This window comes from Ambystoma mexicanum, chromosome 1q (genome assembly GCF_040938575.1).
Source record: "Ambystoma mexicanum isolate Mex_15411 chromosome 1q, UKY_AmexF1_1, whole genome shotgun sequence".
Lineage (NCBI taxonomy): Eukaryota > Metazoa > Chordata > Amphibia > Caudata > Ambystomatidae > Ambystoma > Ambystoma mexicanum.
In genome coordinates, this window is record NC_090922.1 from 40,628,543 (window position 1) to 40,652,024 (window position 23,482).

Genomic DNA, 23,482 nt, shown 5'->3' on the forward strand with positions numbered 1-23,482 from the left:
AGCAGTATTAAGAGCTGAAATCATAGCCTGGACTACAGCCTACAAGAAAAAACGCCTTGAAGGGGTACGTGCAGCTGAAGCCAAGGTACAGAATGCAGAATCTGCTCACCTGGCCCATGATCTACCGGAAGCACAACGTGTACTGCAGTTAGCACAGAAACAACTACAGCACATAGCCTTAGACAACGCAAAACAAGCGCATGCAGCAATGCGAGCGAAAATATATGAAACTGGGGACAAGGCGGGGAAAATACTGGCGTGGTTGGAGCGCAGGGACTTACGCCTCACCCAGGTTAGGAACCTAACAGAAGAACCAGAACCACTAGTAACAGACCAGGACATAGCGGAAGGATTCGCTAAATATTACGCTGAATTGTATAGTGCACCAACCGCACTGCCACCAACCGATATATTAGAAGAAATTACCCTTCCTACCCTACATGAGCAACAGGCGGTCCTATTAGAACAAGAAATTACAGAGGAAGAAGTAACCTGGGCAATGTCAGAACTCCAATCAGGGAAGACCCCAGGTCCGAACGGTTTTCCTGTTGAAATATGGAGAAAAAAAAATAGGTGCAAACATAATCTCTCCACAACTACTGCGCCTATTTCAACACTCGCGCTCGCAGGGTTGCCTCCCTCCAGACTTCAGAAAAGCTACAATAATAGTTTTGCCAAAAGCAGATAAGCCACCTGACAAGTGCAGTTCCTGCAGACCCATCTCTCTTAAAAAATGTGAGGCCAAAATACTCGCGAAGGTGTTAGCCAATCGGCTGCAACAAGTCATACACACACTCGTACACCCAGACCAATGTGGGTTTATGCCACAAAGATCCACCAGGCAAAATATATACAGATTACACACAGCATTAGAAAAAACACCTAAGCTACAAAACTCCCTAGCCCTACTGTCCATACATTTCGAAAAGGCTTTCGACTGTGCACTTGGAGGCAATTTGGGAAATTATGCGACAAATGGGCACTGGCCCTTATTTCATGAGCTGGGTCAAACTACTATACCACCTTCCAGTAGCAGTAACAAGAGTGAATGGGTATACTTCAGAACCCTCCCAACTAGGTAAAGGCACACGACAAGGCTGCCCCCTATCAGCTTTGATTTTTGCGTTAGCAATTGAACCTTTAGCAATCCTGTTAAGATCCACACAAACATGGAGTGGCTTCAGGTGGGCGGACGGCTGGGAGGACAGGGCGTCCTTATACGCGGATGATCTGTTAATTTACCTGGCGGACCCGCGAGTTTCCTGTCCCGTTGTATCGCACTTACTAGAGAGATATGGCGCGTTCAGTGGACTCCGCGTCAACTGGTCAAAGTCCATACTATTCCCGGTGAAGCATATAGATAATGCAATACCAGATGCATGCCCCTACAGCATTGAAAGGGAACAATTCAGATACCTCGGTATACAAATCACACATACTAACCGATTATGTAGAGAAAAACTTACATCCAATAACGACCAGGTTCAAAGATGATGTTCGCCACTGGATGTCCCTGCCACTGACATTGCTGGGATGTGCGGCACTCTTCAAAATGATGGCCCTTCCCCGTTTTCTTTATGTACTACAAATGCACCATTACCCATAGCACCCAGTGAGTTCCATAGGATAGACCAAACACTTAGGAGGTTGTTCTGGAAAGGGGGGCACCCTCGAATGGCACTTACTACCTTACAAAGATCCATTTGGGAGGGTGGGATTGGACTCCCCCAGCAACAGACCTATTACTGGGCCAGTCAAATGGCAATAGTGAACGATAAACTGCATGGGGATACCACTCTACCGCATAGCAAAATACAGGACACCGATGCACAGGAAAGGCCCATAATGAGCCTCCTCGACCGGAAAAAAGATTGATCCACTGACCCATCCATGTTGTCGCATATAACCCTAGTCTGGGCAGATAAGACAATGCATTACTTACCGTAAAAGCATTTCTGATGGTTGTATCTGCTTAGATTCACATGCTGTGCATAGGTCCGACATCCAGTGGTCACTGCGGAGTATTGCATTTTGTTTTTCGTAGTCGAAAAGGGGACGTCGACAAGGCGTGTCTGTAACACTATCCCTATAGTGACGTGCGTTGTACCCACAATCCCTCACACGTCGAGGTCCCTTTGTTTGTATTTTTCTGCCCTGAGGGAGCCTTCTAGACGTGAGTGAGTACAGAAAAGAGAGAAATATAGTAGAGGATGTCTATGTTCCTTCCATCCGAGCAGGGAGGAAGGGCGGGCGCATGTGAATCTAAGCAGATACAACCATCAGAAATGCTTTTACGGTAAGCAATGCATTGTCTTCTGATGTTTGTTAATCTGCTTAGAATCACATGCTGTGCATAGACAAGCGAGCAGTACCCGGAGTTGGCGGTGGGTTATGAGAAGGAACAGTAGAGAAAAGATGTCTTAATACTGCCTGTCCCACCTGGGAGTTAGATCTAGAGTGTGCATCTAGACAGTAGTGTTTTGTAAAGGTGTGCACAGAACTCCAGGTAGCCGCTTTGCAGATGGACTCAAGGGGAACATTTGCAATGAATGCTATGGAAGCCCCAGTGCCTCGAGTGGAATGTGCTCTTGGCTTGAAGGGTAGTTCTCTCTTAGCAAGAGTGTAACAGAGAGTGATGCATTGTACAATCCATCTAGATATAGTGGACTTAGAGACTGCATCTCCTTCTCTTCCTGCTGCCACCGAGACAAAGAACTGATTAGTCTTTCTCAGTGATCTGGTTCTTTCCATGTAGAACATGACAGCTCTGCGTACATCTAGTGTATGCAGACTTTTTTCTCCCAAGCTGGAAGGGTTTTGAAAGAACGTTGGTAGTTCTATAGATTGGTTTACATGAAATTTTGAGATGAATTTTGATGCAAACCTTGGGTGTGTGCGAAGAACCACCTTATCCTTGTGAACTGATACAAAGGGGTCTAGTACAGAAAGAGCCAGTAGTTCACTTACTCTCCTAATGGAGGTGATAGCTATTAGGAAAGCAGTCTTAAGAGTGAGGTATTTAAGAGTTGCCTTGTGCATGGGTTCGAAAGGAGTGCCCATGAGTCTAGAAAGTACCACGTTTAAGTCCCATCCGGGAGCTGGGTTAGCTATCGGGGGGTGTATTCTTTTTACCCCTTCCATAAAGGCCTTGATAACTGGTATCTTCCACCACGACACTTTAAGTTGGGAAGTGGTGTATGCAGAAAGTGCCGCTAGGTGGACTTTAATGGAATTAAACACTAGACCTGAATCCAGTAAATGGGTCAAGTACAGAATAATGTTAGTGGCAGAGCAGTCAACCAGGTTGATGTTTTTACTTCTACACCAGATGACAAATCTTTTCCACTTGCTAGAATAGCAGTGGCGAGTATTAGGTTTTCTGGCTTCCCTGAGGATGTCCATACATCTCTGAGATAGATGTAAATGTCCAAATTCTATGATCTCAGGAGCCAGGCTGCTAAGTTCATGGTCTGAGGGCATGGATGCAGTGTCCTGCCCTTGTCTTGTGACAGCATGTTGTACGGGCAGGGAAGTTTCATTGGGGGAGATAGGGACATCTCCATCAAGTGAGCGAACCATGGCTGCCGGGCCCACATTGGGGCTACTAGTATCATGGTAACCTGCTCTTGGTGCATCTTGTGCACCACTTTGTTGAGGAGGGGAGTCGGGGGAAAGGCGTAAACAAATTTCCCTGACCATTGAATCAACAGACCGTTCCCCTTGGACTGGTTCTGGGGGTACCTGGAAGCGTAACTTTGGCATTGTGAGTTCTCCAGGGTTGCGAACAGGTCTATTTCCGGGAAACCCCATTGCGTGAAGACGTCTAAGACAATGTTTTCGTGTAATTGCCATTCGTACTCTTTGGGTAGGGGGACGTCTCTGCTGAGTTTGTCTGCTAGCAGATTGAGTTCCCCTGGTACATGTTGTGACAGTAGGAACATGTTGTGTGTGAGAGCCCACTTCCATATATTCTGGGACAGTTTGGACAGTCCTGGAGAGTGAGTGCCCCCTTGTTTGTTGAGATAGTGCATGGCTGTGGTGCTGTCTGTGAGGACATCACTGTCTTTCCTTGTAAGTGTTCCTGAAAGGCTTTCAGTGCTTTGAACACTGCTAATAGTTCCAGCAGGTTTATATGCTTGGATGCTAAGCTCGGAGTCCACACTCCGTGAGCAGACTGATGGGATAGGTGAGCCCCCCCATCCTGTAAGGGATGCGTCTGTGGTTAGAGTGGCTTCCACTGCGGGTGTGGCAAACGTTTTCCCTAATAACAGGTTTTCCTTTGTCCACCACCGTAGCGAGAGAACCAAGGCCTGCGAGACTACCACCAGATCGTCCCATTGTCCGCTGGCCTGACACCACTGGCTGTAGAGCCACTCTTGCATTGGGCGCATGCGCAGGCGCGCGTGAGGTACCAAATAAATACATGACGCCATCATCCCTAGCAAGCGCATTGCTTTGCGTACCGTCAGCTCCCGACCTGCCACATATTGGGGGATCTGAAACAGCATGTTTTGGACCCTCACGTTGGAGGGGAAGACGAGGCCGTTCTTTGTTCGAATTAGAGCCCCTAGGAATTGTTTGATTTGGCTGGGGTCTAAGCTGGACTTCTTTTCGTTGATGGAGAAGCCCAGTTGGGACAAAAGGTCTACGGTCCTTTGGGTATGGGAGAAGCATGTTTCGTAAGAATCCCCTGTTATGAGCCAGTCGTCGAGGTACGGGTAAACCGGGATGGATAATCTGCGCAGGTGGGCCGCTGCCACTGCCAGTACTTTCGTAAATACCCTTGGTGCAGATGCTATCCCGAAGGGTAGTACTCTGAACTGATAGTGTTTGTTCTCTATCTTGAACCTGAGGTATTTTCTGTGCGCTGGCAACATTAAAATATGAAAGTATGCATCTTTCATGTCTAGTGTTGTCATGTAATCCCCCTGTGATAACAGTGGGATTACTTCCTGCAAGGTCACCATACGAAACTTTTGGGGTTTGACAAAGTTGTTCGCTGGGCGCAGATCTAATACAGGGCGCATGGTTAAGTCCTTTTTGGGTACAAGGAAGTACACTGAATAAATACCTTCTGTTACCTGAGATAGGGGGACAGCCTCTATAGCTTCTTTTTTCAGTAGCTCTTCTACTTCTTGAAGAAGAATAGTGAGGTGTTCCGGTGTCATGCGTCGGTTCCGTGGGGGTCTGTATTTCGGGGAACCGTTGAATTCGATGCAGTATCCGTGGGCTATGGTGGATAATACCCAGCGGACTGACGTTATTCCCTCCCATGCTGAAAGGAACGATGTTAGCCGGCCCCCGACCGGTGATGCATGGGAGGGGACCCGAATCTTTGGGTCATTTGTTGGTATTGGGCGTGGGGCCTTTTGGACTGGAGCCGCGCCCTCTTCCCTTGCCACGACGTTGGCCTCTTTGACTGAACTGGGTGCTTTGGTTAGAGGGCCAGTTGGTAGCAGAGTAAAATTGTTGTTGGCTTTGCTGCTGGCGTTGGCCACGAAAGGAGCGTCTATTGCCATAGCTGCGTCTGTTAGGTGGCCTAGAAATTTGGTCAAGAGTCTTGATGGTATCAAACTCCTTCTTCGCATGTTCTAGGGCCTCATCAACTGCTTTCCCAAACAGATGTGTTTGCTCTATGGGCTTATTTATTAGGGAAGCCTGGGTTTCTGGCTTAAATCCCGAATTGCGCAGCCAGACATGGCGTTTGAGAAGTATTCCCTGAACCAGGGAGCGGCCAGCTGTCTCTGCGGCATCTAAGGAGTTCTTTACGATGCCCTGGTTTACAAGAGTTCCCTCTGATATAGTAGCCAACAGGCGTGAGCGCAGGGGTTCTGGTGCGTCCTCTGCTTCGCTGCGCAGCTTGCTCCACTGTGCATCTGCGTAGCTAGCTAGTAGGGAATTGTTATTCGCGATCCTGGTTGAGAAGGCGGCGGATGTCGTGATTCTCTTCCCAAGTGCATAGAGCTTCTTGCCCTCTTTGTCAGGTGGTGCCTCACTAGTAGATAGTGGTACCCCCGCTCTCTTTCTTGTGTTGGTCACTACCAGAGAGTCCGGGATAGAATGTCCCCTGATGTACAAAGGGTCAGAAGAGGAAGGGCTGAAGAGCTTTTCTATCCGAGGGTTGACCCCTCTGACTAAGGCCGGATTGGAAAGGGAAGGAGTTATTCTTCTCTTTATAGAAGCCAGGAGCGGAATGGACTGGCTGACCGGGGCTTTTTCTTTAATAACCTTTTCTACAAAGTCTATGTCCGGAAGGGTCTCCCCTGTGTCTATTTCAAAATGCGCCTTTGCCTTGCGCAATAGTGCATTAAGTGAAGGCTGGTCATCTATGGGGGAGGTGTTCCCAATAGGTGAGTCCTTGGGAGGAGAAGGATGAAAGACATCAGGGTCTGAGTGCACTGATGGGGATTGCCAAGGCTGCACTGATGGGGAGTGCCAGGGCTGTGAGGTAGCTTTATCTTCTTCAAAAGCTCCTGCGCTAGTGTAAGGGTCTTCCTCAAACCTCTCCTCCTCAAGTTCTTCCTCTCCACCTAAACACTCCTCATCTTCCTGGAGGTATTGCTCCTCTTCAGTGAGGTCATATGCATCTGTAGAAGGGGTAAACAGCCTAGGAATCTTGACCCTAGGGTCATCCTAGGTCCATTCTCTTGGTCTTTTGGGTGTGGGTGGGTTTTGGTTACCCAAAAACCTCTCCATCTTTTCCATACAAGAATGGAGTCTTTCCAGGGTCTCATGGGGAACCCCTGAATAGTCTAGAGGGGGGAAATCAGTGTTTTCGGCTTCAAAACGCTTCGAACGCTCCCACAACGTCGACGAAAGGTTTCCGTCGCCCTCAGAAAAGCCCTCCGGTAGTTCAGAAGTGCCTTTAGATGGATGGGGCAGTTCCTGGCTACTCTTGTGCTTTTTCGGCGTTTCTATATCCTTGGGTGCGGTATTCGACGTCTGTTTCGTCGTCCACTTGCGTTTGTCCTCGGAAACAATTCTAGCCAGACTCTCGACGACGAGTTCGTCAGTCGAGGGTTCTGGAGTCGGCGTTGCGCGTTGTTTTTCGACGGCCGCTCTATGGAGCGTTACGTCAGATGTTTTTGGGGTAGCGCCCGTATTAGATAAAAGCCCAATCGCTGGTCGCGGCTGCGTTTGCGGGTGGGGCTTGAGACCCTTGCGGTCTGAGGTCGACGCCGGAGTGCCCTGCGTCCCCTTCGGCGCTGGTGGATCCTTCGTCCTGGACGAAGAAGAGCCGTGGGTTGTGTGCTTAGGCCTATGGGGTCTGTGTGCGTCCTTGTCGCCGGGGTGTTCATCCCCATAAGCAGGGCGTGAGCCGAGCCCCTCGGGGCCGGGGACGGACGTCGAGGAGCGCAAGCGCTCCTTCTGGGGGTTAATGACTTCCGTAACGGACGTCGAGTTATCACCCTCCTCGTCACTTTCTGTAACAGCGGCGGCGGGTGAGGAAACGGACTTCGACATCGCGTAGTCCGCCCACCTCTTAACTTTCCGTTCTTTAAGAGTTCTTGGTTTCAAGAGCTTACAGGCCGCGCAGCTGTCCTCTTTATGATCGAGGGGCAAGCAACGATTACAGAGCTTGTGTTTGTCCTTCCAAGTGTATTTGCCCCTACAGCGTGGGCAAAACTTACAAGGTGTCCTCTCCATAGCTGAGGCAATAAAAACTGGTGATAACAACCCCAAGGGAAATATAGGGGAGAAAGAAAGACATTCTCGACGAGAAGGTAAAAGTTCGAAACCCCCACTCTCCCTACTGTATGTTGGCCGGCGAGGCCTGGCCACGTGTTCGGCAGCGCCGAAGGATCTCCACCGTCTCTTCTCCTCCGTCGAAAACTTGCTCGGCGGAGAAACAGCTTCACAGCTAACGTCGAGGGGAGGGATCTTTAACAATAAGTATATATTAAGGACCGAGGTCCGTAGTAATTGTTTAGCAATGTCTCTCTAGGAGCTCCGCGTAAGGCGACCATAAGCTGGGCGGAAAAAAACAATCTGAGGGACCTCGACGCGTGAGGGATTGTGGGTACAACGCACGTCACTATAGGGATAGTGTTACAGACACACCTTGTCGACGTCCCCTTTTCGACTACGAAAAACAAAATGCAATACTCTGCAGTGACCACTGGATGTCGGACCTATGCACAGCATGTGATTCTAAGCAGATTAACAAACATCAGAAACATAAGTACCTAGGTTGGGATAAAAAACCAATTCTAGCACAACCACTCTGGAACAACAGACATCTCCCGGAGGTGAACAAACTCCCTAAATGGCGATCATGGGCCCAACGAGGTATCACGAAAATTGGTGATGTGATGAAAGAAAATGTAATAATAGCATTTGTGGATCTGACTGCCACCTTCGCACTCCGACCCAATGAAGAATACCATTATATCCAGCTCAAACATGCGTTAAAGGCTCACCTCCCCGAATTGAGTGACATACCCGATTACTCCCTGTTAGAACGTAACGTATTCCCAGAATTGCTGAAACAGAAAGTCACATCTACTATGTACAGTGCTATTAACTCCTTTGCTACGAAAGAGCGGTCGGGTTTGAAAGCCGAGAGGGAGGTAGGTGATATACTTCCCAAGGAATGGGTAACTGCATTAATGTACCCCAGATAATCGACCATCTCCTCCAGGCTTAGATTAATTCAACTGAAAATACTACATAGGATTTACTACCTAAGGGTAGCACTGTTCAAGTGGGAAAAGGCTACGAATCCATACTGTCTGAGATGTAAGAGGGAGAAAGGCTCCTATTATCAATCTATGGGAATCTGCCATCATTCAACAATACTGGCAGCAGTGCTGTGACGTACTGTCAAGGGTAATGGGAAAGAGAAGGAACAAGTTACTTACCTGTAACTGTTGTTCTCCAGCATGGGTCTGGCATGGATTCACATGCTCATGAATATTCCCCGTCGTCAGGCTGGGAATCCTCGGTAAAGAAAAAACCAGTATCAGTTTCGTTTCTGATCTGACTTTCGTAGTAATAACCAATCACTGGTCTCTGCGTCATACTGACCACAGCCAATGACTGCCCTCTACCTAAGCCCCACCTCTGGCAGCCATCTTCAGATTTGGAAGCACGTGAAGTGGCAGTATGACCAAGTGAAGAGCCGCAGAGGGGTAGGCGGGAGGGTTCGCATGTGAATCCATGCCAGACCCATGCTGGAGAACAACAGTTACAGGTAAGTAACTTGTTCCTTCTCCAGCATGGGGTCTGGCATGGATTCACATGCTCATGAATAAAGAATACATAGCAGTACACACATGCACAACCACGGGAGGTGGCAAAGGCTCAATATTAAGCATCACATCAAACTCAACATTAAGCATCTTACCTCCTCACCAGGCTCACCTCAGGCGAACAGGTTGCGCAGCACTGCTTGGCCGACCCTGGACTCCTCCCTGGAATCGCGGTCGACGCAGTAGAATTTCGTGAAGGTGTGCGTCGACCTCCACGTAGCAGCCCTGCATATGTCCAGCAGGGGCACACCAGATAGGAACGCCGTGGTAGCTGCGATCGCTCTGGTGGAATGGGCTCTCGGACGGCCAGGCAGCGGTCGGTTTGCCAACCGGTGACAGTACATGATACAGCCGGAGAGCCATCTGGAAATGGAAGCCTTCGAGAGAGCCTTCCCCTGATTGACAGGTCCAAAGTTCACAAAGAGTTGTGACGTCTTCCGAAAACACTTCGTGCGGTCCACGTAGAACTTCAGCGCTCTAGCCACATCCAGCGAGTGCAAAGTCCTCTCAGCCGGCGACGAAGGCGACGGGAAGAACACAGGCAACACCAAGGGTTCGTTGAGATGGAAGTCCGACGGTACCTTGGGCATTAAGGAGGGGTGCGTCCTGAGCACTACCCTCGTGTCGTGAAAAGTCAAGTACGGGGCCTTGCAGGAAAGGGCCTGGATCTCTCCCACTCGTCGTGCGGAGGTGATGGCCACAAGAAACGCTGTTTTCCACGACAGAAATTTCAACGGAGCTGAGTGCAGAGGCTCGAACGGAGGTCCCATGAGCTTGGTCAGCACCACGTTGAGCTCCCACGCCGGGGCTGGAGCCTTCACCGGCGGGAACGATCTGAACAGTCCCTTCATGAACTCTTTCACCAGACGATGAGACCACAAGGACATCCGCCCCGTGGTTCTGGTGTATCGGGAGATCGCAGCAAGATGAATCTTGATGGACGCGTGTGCCAGTCCAGCTTTGGCCAGCGTCAGCAGGTACGGCAGTACTTGGGGGGCCGTATTCCGTAGAGGGTTACTCTTCTGTGCGTGGCACCAGACAGAGAACCTCTTCCATTTGTGTCCGTAGCATTTAAGAGTCGAGGACGCCCTGGCCTTTGCAAGAACCTCTCTGCAGTCGGCCGGTATGTCGTATCCTCCAAACTCTAGCGCTGCAGGAGCCAGGCCTGCAGGTTCAGCGATTTCGGGTCGTGGTGGAGGATGGCTCCTCCTTCTCTGGAGAGTAGATCCGCGTCCACCGGCAGCTTGATTGGCGGGGACGCCGACAAGTCCAGAAGGTCCGGGAACCATATCTGCCTCGGCCACGCAGGTGCGACGAGGATCATCCTGCACCGTGACCTCTTGAGCTGGTTGACGAGCCGGATTAGCAGTGGCAAAGGAGGGAACGCGTAGAGGAACAGGCCCTCCCAGGGGAACGAGAAAGCATCGCCCATGCTCCTCGCCTGGGGAAACCTGCTGGCGAACCTCCGGCACTTGGAGTTCGTCGCCGTCGCGAACAGGTCGATCTGGGGTGTGCCCCACCGTCGGAAGAGGCGCTCCACTAGATCCTGCCGTAGCTCCCACTCGTGGCACGAGCGCAGCTCCCTGCTGAGTGAGTCGGCGATGGTGTTTTTTATCCCTGCCAGATGAAACGGCACCAGAAATATCCTTTGGGCGATGGCCCAATGCCACAGGTCCTGCGCCTCCTTGGACAGTGCTGGGGACCTGGTTCCGCCCCGTTTCCTGATGTAAAACATGGTGGTGGTGTTGTCGGTGAAGATCCTCACCACCTTGCCCTTGAGGGACGGAAGGAAGGACCTGAGGGCCCAAAACACTGCACGGAGCTCCAGGACGTTGATATGTAGGGATTTCTCCGTCGGGAGCCAAAGGCCTCTTGCGTGCAGATTTTCGGTGTGCGCTCCCCACCCTTCCAGGGAGGCATCCGTGGTCACTGTCTCCTGGTGGGCTGGGGTCTGGAAGTCCAAGCCCGCCGTCAGATGCGCGCGGGTGCCCCACCACCGGACCGCTGGTCGGAAACTCTCGTCGAGTGTGATCCTTTCCTCGAAGCTGCCCGTCGTTTGGATCCAGCGCGCGTCCAGGAACTCCTGCAACGGGCGCATCCGGAGCCTGCACATGGGAATGAGGTAGATGCAGGAAGACATCATTCCGAGGAGGGACTTGATGGACCTCACCTTGGCCGCGTCGGCCACCAACATCCGCTGCACCTTGCCCAGGATGGTCCTGGTCCTCTCCTCCGACGGGGAGGCCAGAAGGGACACTGTGTTGAGCCTCGCTCCCAGAAACAGAGCGTCCTGCGCGGGTACCAGGTGGGATTTGGCGTAGTTCACGGAGAATCCCAGGTCCGTGAGAAGTTGGACGGTCCTTGCCGTGTGAACCACGGCGAGCTCCCTCGTCTTGGCTCGGATGAGCCAGTCGTCCAGGTAGGGGTAGACGTGGACCCCCTCGCGGCGCAGCTGCGCCGCCACCGGTGCGAGGCACTTGGTGAATACCCTGGGTGCCGACCGTAGTCCGAAGGGGAGGGCTTTGAACTGGTAATGACGCCCTTGGACCACAAACCTGAGGAATTTTCGGTGCCCCTTTAGGATGGGAATATGGAAGTAGGCATCCTCCAAATCCAACGACGACAGGAAGTCTCCTTCCTCCAGCTGACCCAGGACGTGCTGGAGGGTGGCCATCCGGAACTTCTGCGCCTTGATGAACTTGTTCAGACGTCGCAGGTCCAGGATGGGGCGCCATCCCCCTGTCTTCTTCTTCACGAGGAAGTATCTCGAGTAGACTCCGGAGCCCCGAAGCCTCTTTGGGACGAGTTCGATGGCGCCCTTCCTGAGCATCGCTTTTACCTCCAGGAGAGGGGGGGGGACGCGCGGGCACCTTCTCTGGAACTCGAGCGCGTGGCCCCGGGCCAAGGCGTCCAGCACCCAACGGTCGGTGGAGATGGACTCCCACACGCTGACGAAGCTCGCCAGCCGGCCTCCCACCGGGGTGCTTCGGTGGGGGCCCGACCCCACGGCCGGTTCAATCCTGCTTCGACGAGGCTTTGCCGCCTTGACCTCCTTGGCGACGACGGCGGGGTCCGCCAGACTTGCCTCGTCCTCTGTAGGCCTCCTGAGACGACGAGCGGGCCGCTTGACGGTAGGTGGAGAAACCGCCGCCGGAACCTTTGGAGGCGCCCTTGCCTCCGCTGCTCCGAAAGGGCGTCCGTCGTTGTTGCAGAACTCCCAGGGCCCGGGCCGTCTCAGTGTCCGCTTTAATGGCCTGAAGGGAATCGTCCACTGTTTTCCCAAACAGGTTGTTCCCATCGAAGGGCATGTCCAGGACTCTGGTCTGAACGTCTTGACGGAAGTCCGTAGCCTTGAGCCATCCACGCCGCCTAAGGCAAACGCCGTTGCCCAACTGGCGGAACCCAGTGTCGGCGATGTCCGTCGCAACGGTAATGGCGTGGTCCGAAGCCACCTCACCTTCCTGCAGGATCTCCAGGGCCTCTGTCCTCTTGTCGTCCGGCAGGAAGTCCAGCAGGGGAGCCAGTTTGTACCAGAGCTCCCTGTCGTAACGGGCCACGATAGCCAAGGCGTTGGCCGCTTTCATCGTCGTCGCTGCCGACGAGATGACTCTGCGTCCCATAGCGTCCAATTTCTTTCCCTCACCGTCCGGTGGGGAAGTCGATGTGGAGGCCGCACCCCCCCCCCGCTTTCTTCCTGGCCGCCGCGGAGACGACGGAGTCCGGGGTAGGCTGCGCCCGGAGGCACAGGGGGGCCGTGTCCGGGACCCGGTACTTCTTCTCGTACCGGTCTCTTCTAGCTGGCGTCGTGGAAGGGTTCTTGAGGAGGGTGAGGCCCTCATCCCAAATGTCGTCCAATAGAGGCACTGAGAGGACCGTCTTCCTCTTGGCCTCGCGCCGCTGATAAAGGAAACCTTCCTTCTTCTTCTCCTCAGGGCAGAGTTGAAAAAGCTCGGATGCCCTGGTGATCATGGAGTGGAACGATCCAATCTCGTCGGGCGGAGAAGCCCTGGTGGGAGGCGACGACGGTACATCCTCGTCGTATACCTCGTCGTCCGTACGCGTCGCTGCAGTGTCAGTCCCCGTATCATCCCCTCGGGTGGACGGGGAGGAGGGCTGGACGGGGCGCGACGGCTGAAAAGGAGGTGGAGGGTGGATCCTTCTTTTCTTAGTAGGGGGAACACCAGAAGGTCCCGGTTCTGGGTCCCCCGACGGGAGAGGTTCCTCCGTCGGCAACGGTAGTCTCGTCCTTATCTCTGAGCATAAGGACTGTATAGCCAGCAAAATGGCCGCCGAGTTGTCTTGCGGTGCTGGCAGAGGGGAATCCGACGGGCGATCAGGTGTCGTCGTCACCTGCGTCGGGATCCATCCCGACGGGCCGGTCTTCTTCCACACCGAGGCCGTGGCTTAAGACCTCGACCAGTTCCTCCTCCGAGGTTGAAGCCGAATCTACGACGACGCCTTGCCCCCCCCTTTCTCTTCCCCTCGGGGGATTTCACGGGGGTCCTATCGATGGGCACAAAAGGGGACTCCCTCCGAGGTGGCAGGGAGACTCGGAGCCCCGAGGTCGCCACCACTGGTGTAGCCTGCACAGGCTGAGCCAGGGCCGCCGCGACAGTTTCGATAGAGGGCTTGGCCGGATGGATTAAGGCCTTCACCACCTTAGGTGCGCTCACCGCCTTATCCTTGAGGGGGGGGGGGACACCGCCTCGCTCCCCCTCCGCCTTCGAGCTCGACCGGGGCCTCTCCAGGAGCTTCGCCGGGTGCTCGGCCTTCCTCTTACCCGACCCAGAGCGTTGGCTCGTGGTTGATGGTGCCGGGGAGGGTGCGCCCTGCCTGGCGCCCGTAGAGCCCGACCGTTCGGCGCTCCCGGTGCCAGCGGACTCGCGGTGCTTGGCCTTATGTTGGACCCCCGTCGCCGGGGCCTCCTCAAAGGTCTTAGAAGACCGCTCAGATTTCTTCTTCTTCTTCTCGCCGGACGGGCTCTTCCCTTCTAGCCAGTTGGCGAGACGTTGATGGCGGTCCTTCATGGTCCGCTCCGACATGTTGCCGCAAAACGCACAGTCCTTCTCCACGTGCGTCTTGTCCTCATGTAGGCAGTAGAGACAAAAAGAGTGTTCGTCCTCCTTGAAGACGTTCTGCAGCTGGCATCCAGGGCAGACCCTGAACAGCTTTCCGGGCGTCGAGCTTCCCTTCTCCTGGGCCATGACCGGGCCTGAGAAACTTCTGGAGTCCTCCAAAAGCGTAGCTCGACGAAATCTTCACCCTTGAGGGGCGCAGACGAATCCGACACGGGTCCCTGTTGATCGGATAGAGAGTCGGTGGAGCTTGAGGCTCTTTTGACCGAAAAAACGAAGTTTTTGAGAAAAAACGTGAAAAAATAGCACTAACGCTCGAGAGCAATAGCACGAGGATCCCAACACATGAACGTGCGGTAAAAATCTGAAGATGGCTGCCAGAGGTGGGGCTTAGGTAGAGGGCAGTCATTGGCTGTGGTCAGTATGACGCAGAGACCAGTGATTGGTTATTACTACGAAAGTCAGATCAGAAACGAAACTGATACTTGTTTTTTCTTTACCGAGGATTCCCAGCCTGATGACGGGGAATATTCATGAGCATGTGAATCCATGCCAGACCCCATGCTGGAGAATACTTGTAAATCCAAAGCAATTACTGCTGGGGATAGAAGGAGACATTGATCTAACAAGGTATGAGAAAGCGTTCCCATCTACCACCAGAGCGATACTTAAAAGGAAGGCCACCGAGCTTTCAACAATGGATCACGGATGTGGACATCTGCATCGCAATAGAAAATAGGGTTTATACTGCCAGGGAGTGCCCTAAGGAAGTGCAGAAAATATGGCAAAATTGGGAAGAGGCGCACTAGAAGTAACCTATAATAATGACTCGTAGCGCCATCCAGAGACTTGCAAATGAATTGCTGGGTGTGGTAGGAAAGTGACAAAATTTCGGGACATATTTTGAAGCTCGTTGGTAGTAGACCAGGCGAGGAGTTGTTGGCGGGTGGGAAGGGGAAGTTTTGTCTACCCCGCTGTACGGGGCTGTATGTTTTGTGTTTCCAAAAACCAATAAAATGCTGTATTAAAAAAAAAAAGATCGATCAAATGAGTGGAGCCTGGTGATAAAATAGGCCAGCAGTCTAGCGCCTCAAAGGAATGGAAAAGCCTTTCAGGTAGGTGGTTGAGCGTAGCAGGCCAAGAATTGAAGGGCGGGATGACTAAAGGTGGAAGGTGGGCGGAGGTAGAAGGGTTCAGGAGTAGTTGGGGTCAGGCTGATACAGTGGATTGTGCTTGCAAAGAAATTCACTGAACTGCAGGTTAAACATGGGTGAAACGACCAAGAAAGGACAACAGAGAGGTGGCAGCAGTACTGATGACTTGAGCAGGTGAAAGATGCCCAGAAGGAGAGGTGACACCAGACTAGCTATAGGCGAAAGGAAGACAGGAGGCCAGGCCTTAGTCAACAGAACAAGACAGTAAACTGTGGAGGGGTGAAGAAGTAAAACAGCAGAAGAGGGAAAGAGTAGACTGCATACAGAAGAAAGGGGAAAGTAGACACTGACTGACAGAGGTTAGGGAAAAGTACAGTAGACGGCAGATGGGAAAAGTAGGGGACGCATCATTGGGGGATGGGAGGGTAAAGTGTGTCTTAATGATGTCTCACCCATATTCATTGAGCCAAATTGATTATTTGCCAAACTCTCACACAAACATCATTCTACATGAATTGCAGTTGATCATTCAACCCTATTGCTTAACATTGAATGCGTCCCTGCTAGTGCAACAATTAGTCCAGATTGCTTTTTGGCAGCAAACTACTGGCACTTGTAAAAAAGGAAAAGTAAGAAGACCATTTCATTAAGGATGGGGTTGGGGGGACAGATATCTACGTGGAACACGAGTGAAGAAAATAAATTGTCTCCCATGTTCTCATTATCAGAAAGTAAAATCATCCTAGTGGCTCTGCAAAGTGGATATGCATTGTACATACCTTTCTGAAATGCGCAAGCATGTCAGGGCTTCTCTCGCACATCTCTGTAAGCAGGACGACTGATGTGTGAAGAACACCTTGAAGACAAAAATAAATAAAGCCATTAAGAAAGGTACACTTTTTTATTGTTTCTTGTGCGCAATTTAAAGGTCCATGCATGTTACAACAGTGTCATAGCCCGGGTATTCTACCCATTTTCATGAGTGTATGCCAAGTCTCCAAAGCCAGCCAGCCAGTACACAGGATTCCTATAAAAAGTAGCTTAAATGTGTTTCTTTATTTTTCCTTTTTTTTAAAGAATATTTGTATTGGCATTTTCAAAAACATCAAAGCCCGCCCACCCCCACCCCCAACAATGAACTAGTGGACCTCGGCACATTATCTCGAAGTTTTACCCTTTGACATTAAACCAACCCTAGCATCCTCAGTCTCTGTGGACACCAACCAGCTCTAAAGCCATTGCGAAGGAATGACAAGACCAATTCTCTGTCCGCCTTGAACTTTTGGTGGTCCCAATAAATCTAATAAGTCACCCAACTCCAGGGGCCACAAAGTTCCATATCCTGGCTATCCACTCCTGATCCGTGGGGATAACTTTGCTTTTCCATCTCTGGACCACCAATAGCAAGGCAGCCATGCTGAGAACCACATAGACCTTCCCCTGTGCCCTAGACGGCAACACCTCCGATGCATCCCACATCTCCAAGGTCTATATGCCCTTGCATTTCCACCATATATGTTCCCAGGACCCACCTTTCCCACACCCCCGCCAACATGTGTCATGTATTGGGCGCCGCCGGGTTACATTTGTGTAGTTATTAGGGCATAAAATGCCACTGAACCATAACCTTCAGCCAAATCTCGCAAATCTGAATTGCTCTTGTAAGTTTCGATATATTTCCCTCACAATCTGGCCCACTGGTACCCCTGTATGGTGTGTCCCAAGGTGGCCTCCCATTGTTTCATGTATGGCCAAATCCGGATGCCCCAGAAGGTTGGCGAATAGCTTGTAGGGTGCTGCTAACATATGTTTGTCCCCAGAGTTTGTCGTCACATGCGTCTCGAAGAGAGTGAGATCCCTGGTCGCAGCAGCCTTAACCACTGGGCTCATTAGCCACCGTCACAGTTGCGCATAGTGCAATCTCTTCCCCCCCCCCCACACAAGCAAACTGTTTGCATTGTATAAATGTTTAACGTCCTGTCCCTCCACCATGTCTCAGCTTGCAGCAGCCTGCCGCCTCCTACCGTGCAAATGCTCCCTGGTCCCTTACAGACCTAAATTGGGGGTTGGAAAATAGTGCAGTCCCATGCGTCTTCAAACAAGAATGTGATGTTGCTACAATGCACGTTTGTAGGCCTGTCCGACCGTGCACACCAGAGTACCTCATAAAAGGGCCTTCCCAACCACTGCTCTGTCCATCCTCATCCATATCTTGCTCTGATCGCTCGTAAACCACTCCCGCACCACGCAAATCTAAGCAATCAAAGGTGGAAAATAAAGGTGGAAATTAGGTGCCCACAGCTCTCCCTTATGTGTGGTTGCCATAAGCATTTTCACAGAGACCCGTAGCTTTTTGTGATTCCAGATGAACAACCTTCTCTGTTTCTGCAGAGCTTTGAAGAATTTTTGCGGGCCTGTAGAGGAAGGGCTGAACATAATACAAGACCTTGGGTAGTATCACCATCTTAAGCGGGTTGAACCTCCGAGCCAGGAAATGGGCAGAGGCCCCCATTTCAGCAACGGACACCTCACTGTCTCTAGTAGGGGGATGTAGTTGGCCTGATATAGTCAAGAGACTTAGTAATGTGCACCTCTAAATATCGGATGCTGTTATCTGCCCATGTATAAGGGCAAAACTCCCTCAACCCCTGGAGCTGAGCTTCCGTCAAAGACAAATTTAACAATTCCGACTTATGGGGTGGGCATTGATCTTCAGGCCAGCAATACAGCAGAATTTGCTGAGCTCTCTAGAGAACGCCGAGAGGGGAGCAGAACGTCTACGAAGGTCATCACTTTGTGCTCCTCGCCACCAAAGCTGATGTCTTTGATGTCCGGCACTGATCGTAAGCCTGCCAAGAGCAGATCTGATACCCTTGTTTAGTGCTGTGGACGATCCATTATACCCTGTGATAGGTGACCATTAATAGCTAGACGCAGAGAAGGAAATTGGTAGTTGGCTATGACTATCCACTAGAACTTCGCCCGAACTCCATTGCGTCCAGCATGCAGAACAGGAAGGACCACTACACGGTCGAATGCCTTTTCGGTGTCTACGGCGAGCAGCACCACTGGGCTCTTGGCTATATCAACTTTCTCAATGAGGTGGCAAACTCGTTGCATGTTTCAAAAGTTTGCCGTTGGCAGATGAATCCGGTTTGATCAAAGCCAACCAATTTATGGAGTAATTTTTCTAGACGGGTTGCCAGAAAATTGATGTCCAGTTTTGCATCAATGTTAATGAGAGCAATGGGACGGTACGATCCACACTGCGTGATGTCCTTGTTAGCTTTCGGAAGGAGCCCTACTTTTCACTCCTCCATTGTTGGAGTGATGGGCCCAGAGTTCCCAAAGTAGTTAAACAGCAGCACTCGTATCAGGATCAGCGTTTCCTTAAGTGTTTCGTATACATTCACAGAAAATCCATCAAACCCTGGGGCCTTGTTCCCTGGCAAGGAAAGAATTGCCGCCCCCACTTCCTCAGGTGTAATGTCCTCTTCCAATCCCTCCCTTTCCCCTCAAGTCATCTTTTGTTGGGAGCATTGCGACAGCTTACAAGAGTCTGAAGACTATAAGGTAGTGTAACACTCTGTAAAGGCTGCTACAATAGCCCTTGCGGAACCCCCCCTTCCCCAGTTTAATGTTAAGGATCGTTCTGGGTGCCTCTTACACCTCCCCCTCCCCTCTGCCCCTCCCTTCGCCCCCCGACTTACTGCACAAGCAACCGGTCAGCTTTATAAGCCTTAACGTAGAACCTTTGCTGCAAGTACAGGAGGGATTTTTAGTATTGAAAACATGAGTGTCACATGTAAGTAGCTTTCCTATCCAGCAATGGATACTCATCAGATTTAGAAGTATACTATATACTGTGTAGCTGTACCCTCCAAGAAGAGAGGATTAAAAGCATTACCTGAAAATTCTGAGGGGCACGTGTCACACTAGAGAAGCACTCAGGCTTCAGAAACTAAGCAATTATGAACTCTCTAGATGTTTTGGACTATGGCTCCCCAAGATCCCTCATTAACTATGATGGGAAAGGATCCTGGGAGTTGTAGTCCAACACATCTGGAGATCCAAAAGGTTTCAGAGCCCTGTTCTACTGGAATGTGCTTCTGTGCATTGCTAAGAGCCTTATAAGCTCAATTGTACTATAGCTTTATACATGTTACATATAAAAGAGCTTTTTTAGAGACAGTGCATTCTTTATTTAATGGACTATAAAACAATATACCAATATACCAGAACTTGTTTGGTGCCTTCAAAACCTTAATTTTGTGAAGAAACCTTTGGAGTGTCCATTTAACATCAAGAATGGGATATCCTTTCTCAATAAATATAAGGAAATTGCAGGTTTATAGTGGTTTCAAATCTTTGATAAGACTGAATAGTTCTCTCAAAAATACCCAGGATGTATTGTTATATAAAAGCAGAGAAAAATATATTAATTATGACTTGCTCATCTTATTAAATTACTAGCCATCAGGAAATCTACCTTCCAAAATAGGTTTTTCAAGTCACAAAAACAGTGTGTGTATAAAGACCAATAGTCTTGAGAATCCAATGTTAAGTGCTGAAGAGGGAAGCCCAATACATTCTGAGGGATCATTGTAAGGCTGTTGTGTACAGCCCACTGATGAGACCTGTATAACCACTACCTTAAGGTGTGGCAAATGCACCCAACAAAAAAGGAAAGCCTTACCCCTCTTAAGATAGGTAGAGGGGCACAATCATAGAAAATGCACCACATTGGTATACCGAAAAATGCACACCTTCATTTGATTACAAACATATCCCTTTAATAACTCAATGAGTACAAGGTAAGATACCTAGTGTTTGTATAAAAACAGTAAATGGTCAATAGAGACAACCTATTCCAATACATTGTAGGCCCACTCAGACCTCCAGATAAAGGCTGTATAGGGCCTTTTTGTGCATTTAGTTCTTGCAAATACATTTGAAAGAAAGTAAAGCCTTCAGCTCCATGTCCATTTTGCTCATTGTTACGAAGAAACCGATCAGTCCTTCAGACCATCAGTAATGGGAAATGGTTTCCCTTTTTGAATTCTTGCACTTTTTACTTATCATTCAGTGCAGTACAGTGGGGATACTTTTGTATCACTGTAGATTTTTACACATGGGACTTTTGGTTACTTTTATATGCGTCTAAAAACAAGCTGGTGGCCGATCTATTTTGAGAATGTTTGCATTATTTTTGGCGTGCACATTCACGATTTTAGCATATGGCTACTAAATGTGGCGAGTGCCCTAAAATGACAACACACAAAAGCAGAGAGGGGTTTCTCTGCGGTAGTCGAAAACTATTTCAGCAGAGGTCTCAATTCAACATTCGGGCTTGCGGTTACGAAACCTCACACTATGTTCACCAATCCTTATATTAACCTTCCTAATAATCATACATTGGCACGGGTAGTATAGCTCAGTGGCAACACGTTCATCTTGGAAGCAAGACGACGCAGAGCAACAGAGGTTTGAATCCCGGATCTGCACTTAAAAACCTCTTCGGTATTTAGCGTGTTATAAAATAACCAAGTTACTCACCGTAGTGACCACCTTACTCCTAGTCCATAGTCCCCTTTCCTCCATACGTATGGGACATCTCTCCGTCCTGTGGGACGAGACCGGAGCACTTTGTAAAAAGCGCACACATTTTTTTTTTCAAAAATGTGTCCTTCCTCTTTCTTGCACAGGGCCCGGCACGCGGCTTTAACCCCGCCCACCTTGGCTCCGCCCCGCGTATAGCCCATCAGTCCTTTTCTATCGCCAGGTCAGAGACCCATTAGCAATAACAGAGGAACCTTATTAGGACAGCGGGCGGGCGTATGGAGGAAAGGGGACTATGGATTAGGAGTAAGGTGGTCACTACGGTGAGTAACCTGGTTATACTCCTACGTCCCGTCCCCTTTCCTGCGTACTTATGGGAGATTCCCAAGCACTCCTAACAGGAACTACGGGTGGATGGAAATACCCCTTACTGAAAAAGGTTCTTCAGCACAGCCTGACCAAACTGAGCATCAGTTCTTGAGCACATGTCAAGACAATAATACTTACAAAAAGCAGATGGGTAGGCCCAAGTAGCTGCCCTAGCGATGGACTCCTAGGGGACATATTTCTGAAAAGTAACCGCGGCTGCCTTGCCCCGCACCAGGTGTGCATGAATACCCTTAGGAGGTTTCAGCCCTTGGACGGTGAAAGACTCCGTATTGCAGGTGGCGATCCACCGAGAAATAGTCGCCTTAGAGGCCCCTGCTTACCCTGAGGGTTACCAAAGGTCAAATAGTTGAGAAGAACTAAGCTCAGAAGTTCTGTCCAGATAGAACTTAACAGCCCTTCTGACATCGAGACAATGCAGAACCCTTTCTGCCTCTGAGGTAGGGTTCGGAAAAAAGACCGGCAGGGAGATCGACTGATTTAGATGGAATTCAGTTACCACCTTCTTCAGGAAAGCAGGATTTGTCCGTAGGACTACCTTATCCTTGTGAAAGACCAAGAAGGGATGCTCCACCGACAAGGCCTGGAGCTCACTCACCCGCCTTGCTGACGTAACGGCGACCAAAAACAACACTTTCCAGGATAGGTACTTGAGGTCCACCATGGCCATGGGTTTGAAAGGCTTATGGCACAAGGCCGTCAGGACTACATTTAGATCCCACGGCGGGTGCGGACTACGAACTGGAGGGTAGAGGCGTGTCAAGCATGCCAAATGCCTCTTAACCACTGGATTACACAAAGAGTAAGAACATTGGTACGTAGAAAGATAAGCGGAGACTGCTGAAAGGTAAGTCCTGCATGACAGAACGTGAACACCCGACTCTGCTAGGAAGGATACGAAGGACAGCACTGTGTCAATTGTAGCCTCCCTTGGGTCCAACTGCTTTTCCAAACACCAATGACAGAACCCGAGCCATTTACTTCTGTATTGGGATCTAGTCGAGGGTTTCCTGGCCGCCTGTATAATAAGCATGTTATCCGCAGACAAGTTAAGATGTTCTAAAGACTTGAAATCGGGCACCATGCCGCCAAGCTGAGCGATTGTGGGGAGGGGTGCCACATCTGCTATTCCCCCTGATGAAGAAGATCGGGGGGTCACTGGTAACCTGATCGGCGGACACATCGACAGGTGTTGAAGTTCTGAGAACCAAAACCTGGCCGGCCACCACGGTGCTATGAGTAGAAGGGAACAGTTCACCGAGTTCTTCAGCTTCCAAATAGCTCAATGGACTAGAGGCAGAAGCGGGAAGACGTAAGCTCTCATGTTGTGCCATGGAATCTCGAGAGCATCCCCCAGAGAGGAGGCTCCCAGCCCCCCTCTGGAGGCATACTGAGGAAGCTTCTTGTTTACCGCCGTAGTGAAGAGGTCCACCTCCGGTGTGCCCCAACACAAGAAAACCCACGAGAGGACTTCCGCCTTCAACTCCCACTCGTAGCTGACCACTGTCCGCCGGCTGAGGGCATCCGCTGCGACATTCAGCTGGCCCGGGATGTGCACTGCAAGCAGCCAAACACCATGAAGCACAGCCCACTCCCAAATCTGGATGGACAGGTCCACAAGGGGGGGGGGGGGGGGGGAGAGGAGACTTGGTTCCCACCTGCTTGTTGATGTAATACATCAACACCACATTGTCCGTACGTATGCGGACCAACTTGTTGGCTATGATCCGTCGGAACGCCCTGAGCGCTAGGAAGATCACCAGAAGCTCTAAATGATTTATGTGGAGGAGCTTGTCCTGAGGCGACCAGAGATCCGAGACCTGAAGAAGATCCAACGTCGCACCCCACCCCAGGAGGGAGGAGTCCGTCATGATCGACACCGTAGGGGCTGGGTCCTGAAACCCCGCACCCACCGACAGGTTGCTGAGAGATGACCACCATTCCAGGTCCGCTCTCATGGAAGCCGGAATCATCAGCTTGGAATCCGGGTCCACAGCCTGACGCCAAAAACTCAGAAGCCATTTGGGTCCGTCTCATCTTGAGACGAGTAAGAGGA

The 23,482-nt window shown here is 50.7% G+C and overlaps 1 protein-coding gene across 3 annotated transcripts in view; it reads right to left on the reverse strand.

Moving 5' to 3' along the window:
• Positions 1-23,482, reverse strand: part of AP1G1 (adaptor related protein complex 1 subunit gamma 1) — a 1,918,561-nt gene that overhangs the window by 1,474,663 nt on the left and 420,416 nt on the right. For all 3 annotated transcript variants that reach the window (XM_069635469.1, XM_069635470.1, XM_069635471.1), the window contains one exon: positions 16,260-16,336. In XM_069635469.1, the coding sequence (XP_069491570.1) occupies positions 16,260-16,336 (77 nt within the window). The remainder of the gene's footprint in view (positions 1-16,259; positions 16,337-23,482) is intronic.